We start from the raw sequence: 21,785 nt of genomic DNA, 5'->3' as shown, positions 1-21,785 counted from the left end.
GCCTGCATAGCTCTTAAACCATGTACAATATCGATAGGAAATAAGAAACTGCATCCCCTCCGACCATTTGCTATTGAATACATCTTTTAATTTGAAAAACTTAAAAAATTTAATGATCATATACTCAGACACAATACTCCCAAGAGAATTCAAACTTTATGAGGTTGTGTAATATTTGACATGGAATAAATATCATATTGGCATGGCATGAAATTGTAAAATGTTGTTCTTAACTGGGGAAATATCCATCTTCGGAAACCATTTGGCTTAGAAAGCTCGGAAGGGAAATAATTATTGTAGCACTATTGTTGGTTTCAGATGTAATCGTAGCTCTTAAATAAAAAACATGAAAACTTTCTGAAGCAATTCAATAGCCTGTAATGATAACGGAGCTGAAACTTGCGAACGAAATATACATATCTACATATTTCGTAACAGAAAATGTTCAGCTCATCAGATGTGCGACCCGTGAAGATCCGGGGTAGAATACTCATGCATAGAACTATGCTAACGGGATCGGATGGTGAGGCTTGCTGACTTGGTTGATGTATGTCATCCTATCCAGTTGTGTGGATCGATGCTTATGATGTCAATCAGTGGATTATCTGGTCCAGACTCGATTATTTACAGACCGCCGTCATATGGCTGGAATATTGCAGCAGGCGGCATTAAACAAACAAACATCAAATGTGCAGTGTCGGAATGGGCAGAATAGGTTCCCGGTAGCATACCCTGATGGCAAGAGGCTCGTTTCTTTATCGGATGGTAAGGTATCGTATCTCATGATATCTATGACTGGATTGTCTGGTCCAGAATTGATCATTTCCAGGCCGCCATGCACTGTAAAAATGGTATCACTATTTGATAGTGATACATAAACACATGCCGATGATATAGTCGAAATCGTACAATCGAGGATTGTCATCATGAAAGACATGTTTATATCTGAACATGTTCAGAAGTGTGTTTAAATTCTGAACGGAATACACATTTGTTGTGTTCCATGTTGACACATGTAGGTTCAAAACACATGAAATGAACCATCTTCCCACGGCCTAAACACCACTTCAACACAAAATACCAATAATCTAAACGTGTAGAATTTAAAAAAGGTATTTTATTCCTAAACGCCATAACATTATGGGACTGGAACGCCCTGAGGTTTGTTGACCTAAACACATTTTTTGCAGGGCATGTAGCTGGAAATTTGCCTTGAATGTACCTGGTGAAGCGCAGTGCCATGGCGTTATTTCTATTGTACCTAAGTTAGAATCAGAGTAACAAAATAACTTGTATGTAATATATATGTAAGTATAATCACAAGGGTATTGTGCCCATTTACTTCTAATAATAAACGCTTCCACTTTGTTGTTGAATATATCAGATACGCCAAATATCAAAGTAGTTTCAACGCAGTATGCGGGGGCTGTGATTGTTTGTTTGTTTGTTTGTTGTTTAACGCCGCACTCGGCAATATTCCACCTATATGACGGTAGTCTGCAAATAATCGAGCCTGGACCAGACTATCTGGACTATCGATCCACGCAATTAGGAAACAATGACATGCATCAACCAAGTCAGCGACGCTGACCACCCGATTCCGTTAGTCGCCCCTAAATACAAGAATAATCGCCTTTTACGGCAAGCATAGGTTGCTGTAGACCTATTCTAATCCTGATCTTCAAAGACCGCCTCCGTGGTCTAGTGGTAGAGCGTCCGCCCGGAGAGCGGAAGGTCCGGGGTTCGATCCCCGACCGCGTCATACCAAAAGACGTTAAAATATGGTACTTGTTGCTACCAGGTCTGGCGCTCGGCATTAACGGGCTAAAACAAGGACTGGTCGGCTCGCAGTCAGTATACTGTGTCTGAGTTGGGTATTCATGTTAAACTGCGGCATGGTATCTCAATGAGCTAGCACTATAAATCGGCATCAGTCCGGAATAATACAAGCAGCCACACAAACACACACACGTGCATGCACGTCGCTATATAAGTGCAATAATCTTGGACGCGACGTTAAACCCCATTTCACCTCACCCTGATCTTCAAGGCTGCGTAGGCTAAGAAACGACTCGTTTAGTCGAGCACGGAAAAGCCTATGCATTTTTGTTGATTAAATACAGTTTAAGATTTTTTTAAAATGGAGTGAACGCTTAAGTCGATATCATAACGTGTGTTCACCATAATTGGTTCGCATAGCGTCAGTAGCCAAGTCAAGTCGTTATTTCGAAAATAATTTATTTCATTCATATGAGTGTCAAACATTTTTTCGATTTCAGTGCATGTGTCCTCCACCCGCTCGGATGTTCGACTCCAAGGGTTCTTCCTGTCAGCTCTCACACACTCGGACAATACAAGTGCCATTAGCAGCTGGCCAAGCCCATCGAACAGCAGCTGTCCATTTAATACCACTGATTACAATCTGCCAATCACGTTGGAATGGACAAGTCCCATAACAATCGATTCCTGTATCACGTTAAGGTAAATGACACTTATTATCACTTGCTTGGTGCGAACGATTTTTATCAATACATGTGTTTGTTGTTTACCTTAGGTGGTCGGCGAATGGTGAGGTGTTGATTAATGGTTAGGCTTGCGATTTGCTTGTGTTGTTAAGCATAATCTGTACACGCTAATGTGACGTTCGTGATTTACGAGGGGCGTTCAATAAGTTTTGCAGCTTCAATATAAGACAAAGTCGCAGAATAGCTTTTTCACTTTTATTTTTCAATATAATCTCCATTCACCTAAATACACTAATTATTCCATTTGTCCTTCAAGGTTTTAATGCAAAATTTATAGAATTCCGCAGATTTGCCCTCTAACCACGTTTCTGTGGCAGCCTTTATGTCGTCATCCTGGAAGCGTCTTCCACGTAGGGCAGATTTCATTTGCCGGAACAGGAAATAATCCCTGGGGGCTAAGTCTGGGCTGTAGGGTGGGTGATTTAACTGTTCGAATCCACATTCACATAATTCACATATGGATTTCTTTTGCTTGGCCTCTCTCCTTGGTAAGGAACTTTATTACAGCGCGTTGTTCATGTTTGAGAGAATCCATTATTGTGACCACACTTAGGTGAATGAAGCCATCACATCTAAGTTATTGTTGTGTCTGGAACTTGTTATAACTCGTGTCAACCTGATGTTATGACTAGTGTCACATCTGCCACAAGTTGTCATTGTTTGTGTAAACACAAACTCCCAAGTTGCAAAACTTATTGAATGTCCCTCGTACCTATTTTTATTAATTGAACGCACGGAGCTGTACTACGATGCGGTCTTTACTTGCGTATCAGATTGACCTGAAATAGCACTGTTTTCCCTGTGGAAGTATCGGAGTAAAATAGGTCCCCAAGCTTGTCATGCGAGGCGAATAAATAGGTTGGCTGGTCAGACTTGGTTAATTGTGCGTCAACGAACCCCGTTGCTCATAACATCAATCACTGGTTTGTCTGGCCCAGATTCGATCATTTAGGCCCACCAAATAGCTGAAATACTGCCGAGTTCGGCGTTTAAAAATAAACATGCAAGTATGTTCGATGAGGTATGCTTTCTCGTTGGGAAATCGTATTTGGACTCATAAGTCGGAACATTTTGGATGTAAATAAAACATACGTCAGTTGGCGTGAAACATCAAACATGCAAATATATATTCAAAATGTATGCATGCTCGTTTTCAAATCGTAGTTTTACTGTTCAGTTAAAAAAATGTGAGGAAGCAGAACATATGTCAGTTTCACATTTCAACCTGAATTCTTTTGCATTCATCTGTATGTGCCATTTTGGGGGCAATTGCAACTTCATATATTGGCCTTAAACTCCATAAACAAGAAATTAAATTGAGTGTTTTGAGTGGTAACCTCATGGTTAAAGCGTTCCCTCGTCACGTCTCTGGGACGGTGGGGTAACCTCATGGTTAAAGCGTTCCCTCGTCACGTCCCTGGGACGGTGTGGTAACCTGGTTAAAGCGTTCCCTCGTCACGTCTATGGGACGGTGTGGTAACCTCATGGTTAAAGCGTTCCCTCGTCACGTCCCTGGGACGGTGTGGTAACCTGGTTAAAGCGTTCTCTCGTCACGGCTCCGGGACGACGGCTAACCTCTTGGTTAAAGCGTTCCCTCGTCACATCCCTGGGACGGTGGGGTAACCTCATGGTTAAAACGTTCCCTCGTCACGTCTCTGGGACGGTGGGGTAACCTTATGATTAAAGCGTTTCTTCGTCACGTCTCTTGGACGTTGGCTAACCTCATGGTTAAAGCGTTCCCTCGTCACGTCTCTGGGACGGTGTGGTAACCTCATGGTTGAAGCGTTCAATCGTCACGTCTCTGGGACGGTGGGGTAACCTCATGATTCAAGCGTTCCCTCGTCACGTCTCTAAGACGGTGTGGTAACCTCATGATTCAAGCGTTCCCTCGTCACGTCTCTGGGACGGTGGGGTAACCTCATGGTTAAAGCGTTCCCTCGTCACGTCTCTGGGACGGTGGGGTAACCTCATGGTTAAAGCGTTCCCTCGTCACGTCCCTGGGACGGTGTGGTAACCTCATGGTTAAAGCGTTCCCTCGTCACGTCTCTGGGACGGTGGGATAACCTCATGGTTAAAGCGTTCCCTCGTCACGTCCCTGGGACGGTGTGGTAACCTGGTTAAAGCGTTCCCTCGTCACGTCTCTGGGATGGTGGGGTAACCTCATGATTAAGGCGTTCCCTCGTCACGTCTCTGGGACGGTGGGCTAACCTCATGGTTAAAACGTTCCCTCGTCACGTCTCTGAGACGTGGGGTAACCTCATGGTTAAAACGTTCCCTCGTCACGTCTCTGAGACGGTGGGGTAACCTGGTTTAAGCGTTCCCTCGTCACGGCTCGGGGACGGTGGGGTAACCTCATGGTTAAAGCGTTCCCTCGTCACGGCTCCGGGACGGTGGGGTAACCTCATGGTTAAAGCGTCCCTCGTCACGTCTCTGAGACGTGGGGTAACCTCATGGTTAAAGCGTTCCCTCGTCACGTCTCTGAGACGCTGGGGTAACCTGGTTTAAGCGTTCCTTCGTCACGGCTCCGGGACGGTGTTGTAACCTCATGGTTAAAGCGTTCCCTCGTCACGTCTCTGGGACGGTAGGGTAACCTCATGGTTAGTGCGTCCCCTCGTCACGTCTCTGGGACGGTGGGGTAACCTCATGGTTAAAGCGTTCCCTCGTCACGTTTCTGAGACAGTGGGGTAACCTCATGGTTAAAGCGTTCCCTCGTCACGTCTCTGGGACGGTTGGGTAACCTCATGGTTAAAGCGTTCTCTCGTCACGTCCCTGGGATGGTGGGTTAACCTCATAGTTAAAGCGTTCCCTCGTCACGTCTCTGGGACGGTGGGGTAACCTCATGGTTAAAGCGTTCTCTCGTCACGTCCCTTGAATGGTGGGTTAACCTCATAGTTAAAGCGTTCCCTCGTTACGTCTCTGGGACGGTGTGGTAACCTCAAGTTTAAAGCGTTCCTTCGTCACGTCTCTGGGATGGTGGGGTAGCCTCATGGTTAAAGCGTTCCCTCGTCACGTCTCTGGGACGGTGGGGTAACCTCATGGTTAAAGCGTTCCCTCGTCACGTCCCTGGGACGGTGTGGTAACCTGGTTAAAGCGTTCCCTCGTCACGTCTATGGGATGGTGGGGTAACCTCATGATTAAGGCGTTCCCTCGTCACGTCTCTGGGACGGTGGGGTAACCTCATGGTTAAAACGTTCCCTCGTCACGTCTCTGAGACGTGGGGTAACCTCATGGTTAAAACGTTCCCTCGTCACGTCTCTGAGACGGTGGGGTAACCTGGTTTAAGCGTTCCCTCGTCACGGCTCGGGGACGGTGGGGTAACCTCATGGTTAAAGCGTTCCCTCGTCACGGCTCCGGGACGGTGGGGTAACCTCATAGTTAAAGCGTTCCCTCGTCACGTCTCTTGGACGTTGGCTAACCTCATGGTTAAAGTGTTCATTCGTCACGTCCCTGCGACGGTGCGGTAACCTCATAGTTAAAGCGTTCATTCGTCACGTCTCTTGGACGTGGGGTAACCTCATGGTTAAAGCGTTCATTCGTCACGTCTCTGGGACGGTGGGGTAACCTCATGGTTAAAGCGTTCCCTCGTCACGTCTCTGGGACGTTGTGGCAACCTCAAGGTTAAAGCGTTCCCTCGTCACGTCTCTGGGACGGTGTGGTTACCTCAAGATTAAAGCGTTCCCTCGTCACGTCTCTGGGACGGTGGGGTAACCTCATGGTTAAAGCGTTCCCTCGTCACGTCCCTGCGACGGTGCGGTAACCTCATAGTTAAAGCGTTCCCTCGTCACGTCTCTTGGACGTTGGCTAACCTCATGGTTAAAGCGTTCATTCGTCACGTCTCAGGGACGCGGGGTAACCTCATGGTTAAAGCGTTCCCTCGTCACGTCCCTGCGACGGTGCGGTAACCTCATAGTTAAAGCGTTCCCTCGTCACGTCTCTTGGACGTTGGCTAACCTCATGGTTAAAGCGTTCATTCGTCACGTCTCTGGGACGCGGGGGTAACCTCATGGTTAAAGCGTTCCCTCGTCACGTCTCTTGGACGTTGTGGTAACCTCAAGGTTAAAGCGTCCCCTCGTCACGTCTCTGGGACGGTGGGGTAACCTCATGGTTAAAGCGTCCCCTCGTCACGTCTCTGGGACGTTGTGGCAACCTCAAGGTTAAAGCGTTCCCTCGTCACGTCTCTCGGACGGTGGGTTAACCTCATGATTAAGGCGTTCCCTCGTCACGGCTCCGGGACGGTGTGGTAACCTCATGATTAAAGCGTTCCCTCGTCACGCCCAAGGTCCAGATTCAATTATCCACATCGGTACAATGCGTGAAGCCCATTTCTGGTGTCCCCATCCGTGGTCTTACTGGACATTACTCTTAAAGCGGTACAAATCCCAACTCTCTCACTATTACGTCTCGGTAGTTTTAATTGGTTAGCGCTTTAAACTTGTACTAAGTCTCGTTTGGCCATAACGGATTAACGGACATGAAGCTATATACATCTTCTTTGTTTTTAACCGGAAAGTGAAAATTACAAAAAAAAATCAATGCGTTTTCAGAGACCAATATTAATCAAACCTTCCTAATGAATTATCATAATAATCGTAACTCTTATCCCGGGTCGGATCCTCAGTATCTCGTGCTTGCTGTAATCTTGAGCCAAACTTGCGATCAGGCTGATTGAGTATATTTGTGCCCCGACAGGCTTGGGATGCTAATAGTAATGTTGCAGAAATTGTACAAACTAGCTCTTGCGGGGCACGTGTCACGTCGCGTGTGGCCGTGCATCAACTACCGAGAGACGTTTAGTCAATAATTGTCCGTTTGTCTTATGTGTTGAGATGGTAACCTAATTACATGTCGAATAACCTACACGCTCTTTTCGCATCTATTTACTCGACAGGCATGTATATATGTTCGTTAAAGGTGCAACATTGACGCTGGTGTGTTCATAGGACTGAGGGTTGTTCAGGTAACTGGCGAGAGTTCTATGTTCAAACGCTACCCAGCAGATGACGACTTAAATGTAATCAATATTTCTTGTTTCGATTTTCAGATTAGAAGTATTTTACAATTCTTCAGCGAAACAAATTTTATCAACAACACTTTGCAAGCCAACAGGTAATTATTTTGCTTTTTGTAACTGGTTGTAAAAATTATATTTTCACGCCAACAAATAATATTTCATCATCAGGTCATAAGCACAGCTAGCCTTATGATGTCTACCAACGGCGAGATCGCATTGAAACTAGCCATTAGGCGTACAGGTGGACTAGCCCTCAGAGGCGCCACATTTCTCTGTGGAGAGTTACGTCCCTTAGGCGTGCCCGAAACCTATGATCGTCGTTTTCAAACCCCATATTTGCACTGATATGTTTCCTACTTTGTCAGCACCATACCAGTCCCCAGTCGTAACAGGCGCCGCGATTCGCTGTGCAGAGTTGCGTCCCTTGGGCACGCCAGAAACCTATGATTGTGGGTTCGAGTCCCGGCTCGCCCCGATTATGTTTCTAGGTTTGTCAGCACCATACCCGTGCTCGTGGGTTTCACCGAAGTGGTAAACGTCTAAGACCTGCATGACTTCGGGGTTTCCTCCCACATTAAGCTGACACGCCGTGATATAACTGGAATACTGTTAAAAGCGGCGTTAAACCCAACTCACTCACCATACCAGTCCACGTGGGTTTTACCAAAGTGGTAAATGGCAAAGACCTGCGTCCCTTTGGGCTTGTCTCCCCCATGAAGGCGTCAAACCGTTATATAACTGAAATACTGTTCAAACCGGCTGAAAATCAAACTCATTCAGTCACTCAACGGCCAACGTTTGACAAGGAATCTTTTTGTTAACTAGAAAAGAACTTTATTGCACGTTTTTGCTATGCATCTCGAACTAACTGCGGTTTGTCGTAATAGACCATGCAGTGCCAGGTTGTACAATATTACACAGGATTACGGAATGATGAGTCCTCACCTTTGTGAAGGCATGGAGTATATTGAACGCATATATAACTGGATGCTGTAACATTGTTTGTAGACAGATCCAATCAAAAGCACGTAATTGCTAGAGTTTATTAACACGTGATGCACGAAACACAACCCATAGAGACATTAATTGTGTTTGTCAATAAGTCGATTCTCAACCAACCGTTTCCGTTTCCAAGATTCACATTATTGATTTTCGCTAAGGTTGTTGGGTTCGCTTTACATCGTCATTAATTTCAATACCATTATTGATTAATTATAGGGTAGCCAGAGGCAGTATTGATCATTAGAAGTAAAATACTGTTTTGCAAACATTTATAAGTTGTATGAAGTCTAATAATGTTAACTTAGGGGCAGGTCTTTTTTTGTTTACAATGTTACTTCTTAGAAAAAATAAATAAGAAATAAAATATAATGTTTTGATGCAAACATTTTTTGGGTCTTCTTTCATTCGGTAGATTGAAATAATGGACTTTTAACTAATAATTTGATTTTGGCAATAGAGTTTTAAATTCCAGTTTTTAATTCTGGTCTGCTATACGCCTGATCATATCAAGACACAGGCTGACCAAAACATTTCTTAATGAGATTAGCTAACAAGGGATCTTTTTTTGCGTTTGTTTCCATAAACCGAAAACACAATATTGAACAACTGTTTCCTGATGGTTGATAATAGAATCGTGGTTTGCATTGCTAGATTGCGCTGAACAAAGTACAGTAAGCTCGTGTTATAACGAACTCAAAGGGACCACTAATTCTAGTTCGTAATAACGTAGTTCGTTATAATCATATATACAGCATATATACAACAAATGGTCGGGACTAAACAATAAGTTCGTTATATCGGTCACTTCGTCATAAGCGTGTTCGTTATAAACGTAGTTTACTGTAATCCATTTCGTAATGTTCTCTACTGTTTTATGTGTGTTAATGATTAAATAAGCCGCTGTGAATTTGTCATTGTTGACCAATATATTTATAAGGATTGACCTTAATTGAGGTATAAACGGGAAATCGGCTGTGCATACTTCGCGTAAATCTGCTATGTGGATTTAAACAGTGTAACCAAGCAATTTACATTTTGCGTGTGCACACCGATTGTTACGTTCCTTTCTTCATAAAGGAAAGAAATATTGACGTCAATTCTTAAATATCTCTTTGCAACGCTCTAGGGATATACACCGTCAAGAATGGTCCTGCACATATTCATCAGCACATTGTCTATGTTTCAAGTAGCTTTAGAGGCAGAATGGTTTCTTTCTGACTCAACTCTGTGTAAATTCATTTGCTCGTGTTTGAATTGTGTTCACGCAATTAAATATTGACATTTGGCGACAATATAACATTCATATATAGATGTTCTCGCTGTACACTCAGCCAGTCTTATGACGTTTTGTAATTATTTTTCCATCAATAGAAAATAACACATACCTAGTAAATATATACTCAACAACAAAAGCTTCTGTGACACCAATATTTTAGCGTATTTTTCAAACAAGTAAAGTTTGGTTTTCAATATTGTAGTACATGTATGGAATCAAGTCACAAAAACGCAACTTCTACTGAAAAGCATGCATTCAATGCAAAAGTGTACTTTTATGCAAGCCCCATGCATTTCACTACCCAAGAATGGGTATAAAAACATGTGCGTTGACGGGATTCCATATGCATTGTTTAGCATCGTGCTGACAACAACCACACAGAAAAACAACAAAAGTACTCAATTATTCATCATTACGAAATGCCACGCCTGTCCGAAAACGAGCTTCTGCGAGCCATTTGTATGCTTGAAGCAGGATCGAGTCAACGTGATGTTGCAAGAAAATTTAACGTCCACAGAAACACCATTTGGTGTTTATGGCAACGTTGGCATCAGACGAATGCAGTCAGAGACCACCCTCGGAGTGGCAGGCCACGCGTAACCAAAAATCGACAAGACAACTGGATTCGAACAACACACCTACGAAATCGATTCCAGCCAGCAACAGTGACTGCAAGAAGCATCCCTGGCCTTCGACGAATAACTTCACAAACCGTACGTCGCCGCCTCAGATGTGCAGGGATTGTCGCCATAAGACCCACCAGACGTCCCATTTTGACAGGAAACCACCGTCAAGCACATCTACAGTGGTGCAGACAGCGTCTACGCTGGACGGTCATGCAGTGGGAGAAGTTCTATTCACTGACGAGTCTCGTTTTCACCTCAGCCACAGCGATGGACGGATTCGAGTGTACGTCGAGGCGAACGTTACGTCAATCATTGTGTCATGGAAGAAGATCGGTTCGGGGGCGGCAGCGTTATGGTATGGGGTGGGATTACAGCAAGACAGAGGATTCGTTTGATAGTGGTAGAGGGAAATCTCAATGGACAGCGCTACCGCGACGAGATCATCGGCCCTGTTGTTCTACCGTTTTTGCGTCGTCATGGCACAGGCATTACCTTTCAACATGACAACGCCCGGCCTTGTTCAGGATTCTCTTCAACAAAACAACGTGAATGTCATCCCCTGGCCGGCTCGCTCCCCTGATCTCTCACCAATCGAGCACATGTGGGATGAGATGGATCGGCGCATTCGACGTCAACCACGTGTTCCACAGACACTCCAGGAACTTCGAAACACGCTCCAGCAAATATGGACAGATATCCCATAGGACTTTGTGCGAATCAGAAACTGTAACAAAAGATTACACTATGTGCTATATTCTACGTATCTGGGCCCACTTGCACAAAAGCGATCTTAGCACTACGACTATTGTAAGCCTATGTTAAAGTATGGAGTTACCATCATCTTAGCGCTAAGATCGCTTTGTGCAAGTGGGCCCTGGTCCTAAAGCTTTGTGAACTGTTTTTAGGTCGGTAGTTCCGTAACCAAGTAACACAAGATATCAGGTCTTGTATCCATTATGCATTGTGAAGTGGGTTAAGAATTTAGAGATAAACTAGGCTTTTAACAGTGTTGCAGTCATATCGATCTGGTTGCCAGCTTAATGTGTCTGGAAGAGAAATATGTCTGAACAGCGGGATAAGATTATTATTACCATGGGAATTTATATTATTCTATTTGCGTTGCTATGTCACTGCAGCAGTTGATCAGCAATACTTTCTTTTCTTTCATCAGAAATTGCTGGATAAGTATGAGTCGTAACTAAGTGTTTCTTAGTTATCACAGTTGTTATGGATGTATTTTAAATATATACTACTCAAATTACTAAAGAACCGCCCGATATGAAATATTAACCTATTTCAGTGGCATAATACGTGGTGATTGGTGTCCAGAAATACGGGCAGAAAAGTAATACGTGTCAGTTAATTTTTGATGAATTCTTTCAATGTTCATAGTATGCTATTGGGCTGCATTGTCGTTAAGTACCAGGTTCGATTCCTGTGTTCATTATGTGAAGTCAGTTGTAAGTGTACTCCCCGGGCACAACTACCCCCTTCTTATAAACGAGATGTGAAACATGTAAACTTACTCAGTGAATGGCAATGGTTCAGAATGAAATAGACCCGTGAAGATCCGGGGTAGAATAGGTCTTCAGCAACCCATCTTTGCCGTAAAAGGAGCCTATGCTTGTCGTAAGAGGCGACTAACGGGATCGGGTGGTCAGGCTCGCTGACTTGGTTGATGCATGTCATCGTATACCAATTGCGTAGATCGATGCTCATGATTTCAATCACTGGATTGGCTGGTCCAGACTCGATTATTTACAGACTGCCCTCGTATAGGTGGAATATTGCTGAGTGCGGCGTTAAACAACAAACAAACAAACAAACAGAATGAAAATAGTTGATTTTGACAATGCTTTTGTCGAGCTGCACCGTTGTTAACCTGTTTCTCAGACTAATTATAATGCGTGTTTCCCTACAGGATGCCTCCAGTACCTCACCAAAGATGCAGGGCGAGTGACATCTCCATTATTTCCATCAATGTACCCGGATGATGCGAACTGCTCCATCTACATTATCGTTGATAAGGGAGACACAATCGATCTACAGGTAAGCACTCCTACTTCAACTATCGTAAATCCGTGGGAGGGAATGGAAAGTCGGGTTGTCATACCAGGTTTCGATTTGCAAAAACTGTGTAATGTGTGTAATTATTGTCATTTGTCATAAAGCATTTTTTTCGAAATATTACTAATTAGTTGCTGGGGTGAGGTGAAATTTTGTACTTGCATGCACGTGTGTGTCTGTCTGTGTCTGTGTGTCTGCTTGTGCTAGGCCATACTAATGCCGAGTTTTTAGTGCAAGCCAACTGAATAACCACGCCGCAGTGTAACACGAATACCCCACTCAGACAGTGTACTGACTCCAAGCCGACCAAGCCCCTTAATGTCGACCGTAAGGCAGGGTAACAACAAATACCATGTTTTAACGTCTTTTGGTTTGACGCGGCCGGGGATCGAACCCGCCACCTTTCACCCAGACGCTCTATCCACTAGACCACTAGACCTCAGAGGCGGTAATAAGCAGTACAATATATGTACGTGATGGTATACTAACGGGACTTTCAGCGATGAATGTTTTAATCCAAAACAAGTCTGGATTGGGTGTATTTCTATTGCCTTTAAGTCTAATTTATTTGGTCGTATACTAGTGCCGTATGTTGCGACTTACTGGTTTGCCTGCTCCTAGCTTGATCAAGCATTATCATATTTTGGTCATCTAATATAATGTATTGGATATATATTAAGGGTACAGAGGTGGTCAAATGATCGATGGTGCCAACATTCGCTTTGTCGGGGGATGTCCATACTGTTTCATTGTTCCCAAACAATATAAACGACAATGCTCCAGAATGATTCCTGTATGCGCTGTGAGAACGCACAGTGGATTTAGCGGGAAATAAGTAGTAGTAGTAGTAGTAGTAGTAGTGGTTCAGACCCGATTATTTACAGACCGCCGTCTTCTTGCTGGAATATTGCCGAGTGCGGCGTTAAACAACAAACAAACAGTAGTAGCTATGGATTTAGCGGAATATAAATAGTAGTAGTAGTAGTAGTAGTATCCATACTGTTTCATTGTATTACATACATTATCTAAACGCCAGTGCCCCAGAATGATTCCTGTAGGCGCTATGAGAACGCTAAGCTTTTTTAGCGGTATATAAGTAGTAGTAGTAGTAGTAGTAGTAGTAGCAGTAGGTTTTTTTTGGTTTGGTTTGGTTTGTTGTTTAACGGCGGTCTGTAAATAATCGAGTCTGGACCAGACAGTCCAGTGATTGACAACATGAGCATCGATCCACACAATTGGGACCCGATGACATGCATCAACCAAGTCACCGAGCCTGACCACCCGATCCCGTTAGTCGTCTTTTACGACAAGCATAGTCGCCTTTTACGGCAAGCATGGATTGCTGAAGACCTATTCTATCCCGGATCTTCACGGGCCAGTAGTAGTAGTAGTAGTAGTAGTAGTAGTAGTAGTAGAATACTTATGCTCGGCGATGTCATCAGAGTTGTGCATGAAGCTGCTAAAACCATACTCGCTCATAAGAGAGGTAAACGTACTGCGTCAATATGGTCTCATATAAGTAAAATAAGATGCGTTAAAAGCCACTTCATTCATTATTAAATGCTCATTGACATTGACAGTGTACACCAAGCCTGTATTGCAGTGGACATCCAATGTGTGGATTTAATACCACGAGAGTGTTTTATCAGTTTCAGTACATGGATCTGGAAAGTCCTTATTCATCCAAGTGTTTTGACATGATGGAGGTGTACGGTAACAATGCCACGAGGGGACCATTCTGTGGAAAATGGACTCGGGAACGATTAAAAGACTTACGATTCCTTGCAACTAACTTCCTCAAAATTCGATTCGTCAGTGACAACAAGCTCAACAGCGATGGATTCCAGGCTGTGTATCAGACTACTCAACTGAAAGGTAGGACTCTTTTAACTTCAAGTAAATTTCGTAAGGAAATATAAGCGACAAAACCATTTTCCTTGCCACAGAAACCTTTCCAGAGTCGATTGTACGATTGCGATCTGTGACATTATTTTACAAAACGCCGTGATTAGTGTATTATGGATGAAATGAGATATCACAAATGTCGCAACCGAAGATGAGCTGATATTAATGTACATGTACAATCACACAATTACCAAGAAGATATGCGCTTATCGAAGAGTAATCCTGCAAGCTAAGTGTATGATTTGTTCAGGGCTATCATATGAAATCATGCCTTTTACAATGAAAATATACACGTATGGAATCAAATCCCTTTCCAAAGAAAGGTTGATTACTCACGAAGCACTCAAGGACCGTAGATATATATGACATATCTGTTTATTCAGTTCAATCCGGGACAAGAAAAACTGCATGCCGTCGCATAGATTACTATTCGTTGTTTAGTTTCAACAAACGCAGTAAGTGCGCTATAATGTCACTGGATCTTTTGGTCCATTATTTGATGGTTTGTTGTTTAACGCCGCACTCAGTAGTATTCCATCCATGTGCCGGCGGTATGTAAATAATCGAGTCTCCACCAGACAGTCCAGTGATTGACATCATGAGCATCGCTTCACGCAATTGGGACACGATGACATGTGTCAACCAAGCGACCACCCAATCCCGTGAGTCGCCTCTTACGACAAGCATAGTCGCCTTTTATGGGCCACCGTCGCATGGCAGGTGTTCTAATGTGCGGCGTTAGGCAACATACACTTAGTTGATAATGCAATTTGCGTGAGCTAAGGTTGCTACCGATAGGTCAGGATATGCTTACCCGTTTCGCACACACCTGGTTTCATAATTGGTTTTCATTGATTTTCATTGATTTTCATTGATCCATTCATACCTTTTTCATGACCATTTCGCCTTTTACGCCCGATGGAGTCCGTTTCGGTGAATATTCTATATTGATGACAATTAGTTTCAGTCGATGCATAATGATATATGAAGGATGTTTTCAATTTCACATGGTCTTTCATATTACTGTGCTAAGGGAACATCGGCTCTTTGCCGCATGTGATTGTCGTACGCATGCACACACATGATACGTTTGATAGATACTTCACCTTTAAGATAACGACCAACGCTATTATCACACTATTTTGGGCAATGGTTGTTATTGAAAGTTATTCGAAATGTGTGTAACCTGGCAACAAATGTAAAAGGCATTATTCCCATCTAAATTCAATGTACGGTCACCCTGGATAGTCTACGCTGTTTTCTATTTTACAATGCTGTATATTTCTTAATTGCAAAGTGATTGGTCAAAGTATGTTTGTATAACCTATTAAAAAGCTAAAACGATTATACAGCTAAAGCTTTTTTTAGAATCCAAGCGAAGCAATCATTTAAAACAATTTCTCGAAACAGGTCATTTTGTGAGAACTGTCAACAAACCTCGTCATATGTGTCAAGGTTGAAGACCCCACATATATGGCTTCTGTTAAAACATATTCACTTACACAAATAACATTGACTGTCCTCGGCTGTCTTTCAAGAAACTTTCTAAGGCATTGTTTAACACCTATTTCCAACTGTTTTTTATGTTGTGTTTGCGAACAACAAAATGTTGCAGGTATCTCTTCGGTAAACTTCCAAATGTGCCCTATATGTACTATGAGTTATAATGCAACAATTCGTTTATTCATCGACCAGAGAGCCAACGTATTGGTGGTCAATATATCATGCTTGCCTCACACACAAATTACCATGGGCGTGGTTCATCTGCGAGGACATATATATAACTCAATTTAGTAAGTCGTTGATGTAAGCTGCGGTTATTTGTTGATCATATGAGATGCATGGCTTAGTGCTAAATATCAGACCCGTGATGGTCCGGGGTATAGGTCTTCAGTAACAGGACATGTGCTATTGCACACCACCTTACAAAGGTCTTCAGTAACCCATGTTTGCCGTAACAGGCGATTATGTTTGTCTTTAAAGACGACTAGCGAGATCGGCTGGTCAGGCTCTCTCACTTGGTTGATGCATGTCATCGTATCCTAATTGCTCATGACATCTATCTCTGGATTGTCTGGTGCAGACTCGATTAGACCACCGTATGGTTGGAATATTGCTGAGTGCGGCGTTAAAGAACAAACAAACATACAATTAGATATTTTCAAGACTGATAGTTAATCCGTTTATGAATAGGGATATATGTTCTTAAGGGACCGACAATTTGATAATCGGCTTGGATTTTGTATTGAAATTACATGTAGATATTTTTTGTTCGCTTCTGCGATAAGACCATATATTTTATCATTTAAAATTATGAGCCTTCACTTTTTAAAGAAATACACCTTGTTGGGATGAACAAGTCACCCACGTCAGCGAACCTGACCTCCCGATCCCGTTAGTCGCCTCCTACGACGAAGTTCTATTCCAACCCGGATCTTCAAGGGTGTCATCCCTTAATAAATAGGAATACCTGTTATTTATTCAGTTTTCTGCTACGCATTGAAAGCACAATCGATAGATTCAGGGAAAAAAGAACACATACAGATAGAAATAGCTCTATTATCATAATTAGGGCTGTGTTTATCATGCACAGGATAGTTAGGTGATTGATAAACACGCTCTATGTAGTGAGGTGGTGAGGTGAAATGGGGTTTAACGTCGCGTCCAAGATTATTGCACTTATATCGCGACGTGCATGCACGTGTGTGTGTGTGGCTGCTTGTACTGGTCCGGACTGATGCCGATTTATAGTGCTAGCTCACTGAGATACCATGCCGCAGTTTAACACCCCACTCAGACATCGTATACTGACCAGTCCTTGTTTTAGCCCCTTAATGCCGAGCGCCATACAGGGTAAGAAACAAGTACCATCTTTTAACGTCTTTTGGTATGACGCGGCCGGGGATCGAACCCCGGACCTTCCGCTCTACCACAAGACCACGGAAGCGGTCCCGCTCGAGTTGGACCTTTATAAAAAATCGTATACGCACCCGTGCCTGGTCTGAACAATTATTGCCACGTCCTCGTTCTCTAAGTATGTGCGAGAGAATTTCTTAGGGAAGTTACTGATAAGATCTGGAGATCACCTGTGAAGCCAAACTATGAAATAAGTTTAAGGTATTTACCCCGTTTATATAATGGAAATATAATACACTGGATAATCAAAGATGGAACCGATGGCACAAAGACAGGTGTTTTTAATTACATAAACGAATCTATGTTTTTAAAATGGTGCAGCGCCAAGGACATATGTTCAATGTATATCAACATCGTAATTCGAGTAATCATGTAACACGGGCAAGTTTTATCCGATAGAAAAACGGCAACTGGTATTTGATTTTATAGTGGATTAATTTTTAACAACTTCAAGAAGATAGACTTGGGCAAAAAGATTTGTTTCAAGGTGTACATGTCAATGTGTATGCTGCAGTGTCGCAGTGATTCATCTAGACGCCTCCATAATCACGTTCTCAACGTCAGGACATGAAGTGTTGCTCTTACACACCACCTTACATGGCGTGCTCTGATATTTTCTTGTGTAATAAACAAGACTGTTCGAATAAGCCTCACGATCAAATTATTACCAACGTCAGAGACTTCAATCCGAAGAAACCAAATGAAATTCCCAGGTGTAACTCATGGAGTTGTTATTTTGTTATGGTTGGAGAGGTGAAATGGGGTTTAACGTCGCGTCCAAGATTAATGCACTTACATAGCGACATGCATGCACATGTGCGTGTGTGCGTGTGCGTGCGTGCGTGCGTGCGTGCGTGCGTGTGTAGCTGCTTGTACTTGTCCGGACTGATGCCGATTTATAGTGCTGGCAGACTGAGATACCGTGCCGTAGTTTAACATGAATACCCCACTCAGACACAGTATACTGACTCCAAGCCGACTAGTCCTTGTTTTAGCCCCTTAATGCCGAGCGCCAGACAGGTTAACAACAAGTACCATCTAACGTCTTTTGGTATGACGCGGCCGGGGGTCGAACCCCGGACGCTCTACCACTAGACCACGGAGGCGGTCCGTCTTGTTATGACTGGAGTGACTGTAGGTCATATACCTGTGATAATCCTAATAGTCACATAACTCACAGACGATTAACACATAGCAAACAGTTTACCTATACCAGCTGAACTAAGCTTCTCAATCAAGGTTTCACCCATCTTCGTTGCGCGATTTTGATTGGACTACGCATAGAAGCGTTAGCCCAGCCAAAATGTAACATCATATTACCAACCTAGTTCGGCAAGGGTGGAAACTAGACTTTTATACTCAGTTAGCTCTCTTGCCTCGGGAAGATGGGTTTCACCAGCACGGTCTGGTTGATATAAAACGTCAACGCAAGAGCATAACCAGTCTCGATTATCTAACAGTTTCCATTGGGTTTTAAAGGCAAAATGGGGCGGTGTGGTAGTCTAGTCGTTAAAGCGTTCGCTCGTCTCGCCGAAGACCCGGGTTCGATTCCCCATGTGTGTACAATGTGTGAAGCCCATTTCTGGTGTTCCCCGCCTTGATATCGCTGGAATATTGCTAACAGTGGCGTAAAACCAAACCCACTCAATCACTTAAAGGCAAAATAGTGATGATCTTGTTTTAACCTAAGTCATTCCAAAAATATTATGGTAGACATTCAGAGGTATTTACTTAATTGGCCCCCTCCTGAGCAAGATGTGTGAAGCTATGACATGTACATGAAGTTTCCATACCTCCTTACAAGCTCCTTACTTCTTCTTATGAAAATTGCCTGAGTGGTGGGCTTCGTAGTACACCAAACATCTGGTGTCATCACTGATATTCAGTGATCCATTCATATATGTTTCCATCACTATTTTGCCTCCTACGGCCAGTGGAACCTGTTTCGGCATATAGTCGTGACGGTTGCTTTCTGGCGTTGACGTGTCGAATTCTCATATCATTTGTTTGAATCTTGGACATGGAAGCTGTATCCATTAAAATCTAACAGTTTACCGTGTACGAATTGGAATAGAACACAATGCATCCAAGGCTCTGTGAGCATCATCTCCTCAGAAAACACAGGACCAATGAAGCTGAAACTTGACTTGATTGTTCCAATCAGTGATGGGGCGGTCGGGTAGCCTAGTAGTTAAAGCGTTGGCTCGTCACGCCGAAGACCCGGGTTCGATTCCCGACATGGGTACAATGTGTGAAGCTCATTTCTGGTATCCCCCGCCGTGATATTGCTGGAATATTGCTAAAAGCGACGTAAAACCATACTCACTCACTCCAATCAGTGATCACACCTAGGGTGCGTTGCAAACAGCTAATCGATTGCAAGCGATGTACAGCGTTTCGCTTTACAACGGGGCCCAAACTTTCAGTTGCTGGCAATCGTACCAATGGCTGGCTGAACTTGCTTCGTTCTCGAACCAAAATGGCGGCTGACTGAAATTTGAGTTTGACAACGGAACAAGAAATTCTTGACTGGATCGACTGCGAAATGACAAAGGCAGTTCACCTAATCCCATCACCCCCAGTCTGCTCTACATCTTCAAAGCAGTCACCAATAGTCATAAATTCATCGGCTTGTTACCGAGCCTCTTCTACTTCGTTCATTCAGGCAAGCGGAAGTCTCGCCGTCATTTCGGGAGTTTGCGCAAGCGCTTCGAGCTGTTGCAAACCCCGGGATGAGCGATTAATTTGCTTACTCTAAAGCAGGGAGACTTCACAAAGAGCCCTCTATGCAGACTCCCTGTTCTAAGCGATTCGTGAATTTGTCATGGTTGGTTGTTTAACGCCGCACTCAGCAATATTCCAGCTATATGACGGCGGTCTGTAAATAATCGAGTCTGGACCAGACAATCCAGTGATTTATATCAACCAAGTGCATGCATCATGCATCAACCAAGTCAGCGAGTCTGACCACCCGATCCCATTAGTCGGCTTTTACGTCAAGCATAATCACCTTTACGGCAAGCATGGGTTGCTGAAGACCTATTCTACCCCGGAATCTTCACGGGTCGAATTTGTCATGGTGGTTTAAAATCTTATGGCCGCCATAGTAGCCAATTTGACAAACCTATTTATTGCTATCATTTGGCCAATTTGGTTCAAAATGTAATGAAATATCTTTCATATTTGGTTAGTTGTGAGAATTTTCCGACATTTCAAAACTTGACCTTTTGTCTCTGTAAACACGATTGCGAAAACTGAGGAAGCTGAACATTGATATATATTTTTTTCTTTAATGACCACATTTTTTCAACTACATAGAATTAAAAATTGACTTCTACTCCCCGTAAAAATATTTAATGAACATCAATGCCAACGGCAACGTATTTTAAATGTCAGTCTTTGTCTGTCTATTTCTGTCTTTCACCGCCAGTTTGCGATTTACGCCCAGTGGAACATGTTTCGGGGGATAATCGAGACTGGTTAGTCTCTGGCCTGTATATGTATGATAATTAGTTTCAGTCGATACAAATATGTTTAATTAGATCTACGAGGGATGTTAGTTCCGCATCATCTTTGAATTTCCTGTGATAAACACACTTTAGATCTTTGCACATATGTTTTTCATACGCGTACGCATACACTAGAAAGGCTTAATAGATAATTGACATTTCAGATAACGACCAGAAACGGGCTATCATCAGCTATTTTGGGTAACTGTTGTTAAAAGCCGTTTGAAATGTGTGTAACCTAGCAACCAATGAAAAAAACCCATTATTCCCATCAAACTTCAATATCCGATCAGAGTGTACAAATGTCGACGTTTTGTATTTACAATGGTATAGATTTCTTAATTGCAAAATCATTGTTCAAGTATGTTTTATTTGACGTAAATCCTATTATACAGCTAAAACGAGCTGTTATAGCATATATTTAAAGCACCAATATCCTAGAAATAAAATATAGGGAGCAACTTCTGGACCCAGGCGATTATGTCAGAACTATCGATAGCACACGCCATGTATGTCAAGGTTGAAGACACCGCAGACATTGCTTCTAAACAATTGCTTGAAATTGTCCGATGACTACATTGATAAGTGTTGTTTGTTTGTTTCTTGTTTAACGCCGCACTCAGCAATATTCCAGCTATATTACGGCGGTCTGTAAATAATCGAGTCTTGACCAGACAATTCAGTGATTTACATCATGAACATCGATCCACGCAATTGGGATACGATGACATGCATCAACCAAGTCAGCGAGGTTGACCACCCGATCCCGTTAGTCGCCTTTTACGACAAGCATAAACAAAGTGTGTTGGAACTATTGGACTCTGTTAATAGGGATGAACCGATTCTTAAAACTGATATTGTGCGATCACACCGTCTCGGGGTACGAGTAAGGGGTAAACCAAAACCAGTAATTGTCCGATTTGTCTGTAATGATAGTAAAAAGTTCTG

General features: G+C 43.1%; 1 protein-coding gene across 1 annotated transcript in view; it reads left to right on the top strand.

The window, feature by feature from the left end:
* The window catches only part of LOC124132754, a 91,353-nt gene that overhangs the window by 11,850 nt on the left and 57,718 nt on the right, over nucleotides 1-21,785 (top strand). Inside the window, exons 3-6 of the mRNA XM_048397512.1 lie at nucleotides 2,280-2,481; nucleotides 7,567-7,631; nucleotides 12,362-12,489; nucleotides 14,157-14,382. Of these exons, the coding sequence (XP_048253469.1) occupies nucleotides 2,280-2,481; nucleotides 7,567-7,631; nucleotides 12,362-12,489; nucleotides 14,157-14,382 (621 nt within the window). The remainder of the gene's footprint in view (nucleotides 1-2,279; nucleotides 2,482-7,566; nucleotides 7,632-12,361; nucleotides 12,490-14,156; nucleotides 14,383-21,785) is intronic.

The sequence above is a fragment of the Haliotis rufescens genome, unplaced genomic scaffold (assembly GCF_023055435.1).
Source record: "Haliotis rufescens isolate VD_foot unplaced genomic scaffold, xgHalRufe1.0.p SCAF_17, whole genome shotgun sequence".
Lineage (NCBI taxonomy): Eukaryota > Metazoa > Mollusca > Gastropoda > Lepetellida > Haliotidae > Haliotis > Haliotis rufescens.
Note: the sequence above shows the minus strand (reverse complement) of the source record. Positions and strands in the feature narration are given on the sequence as shown.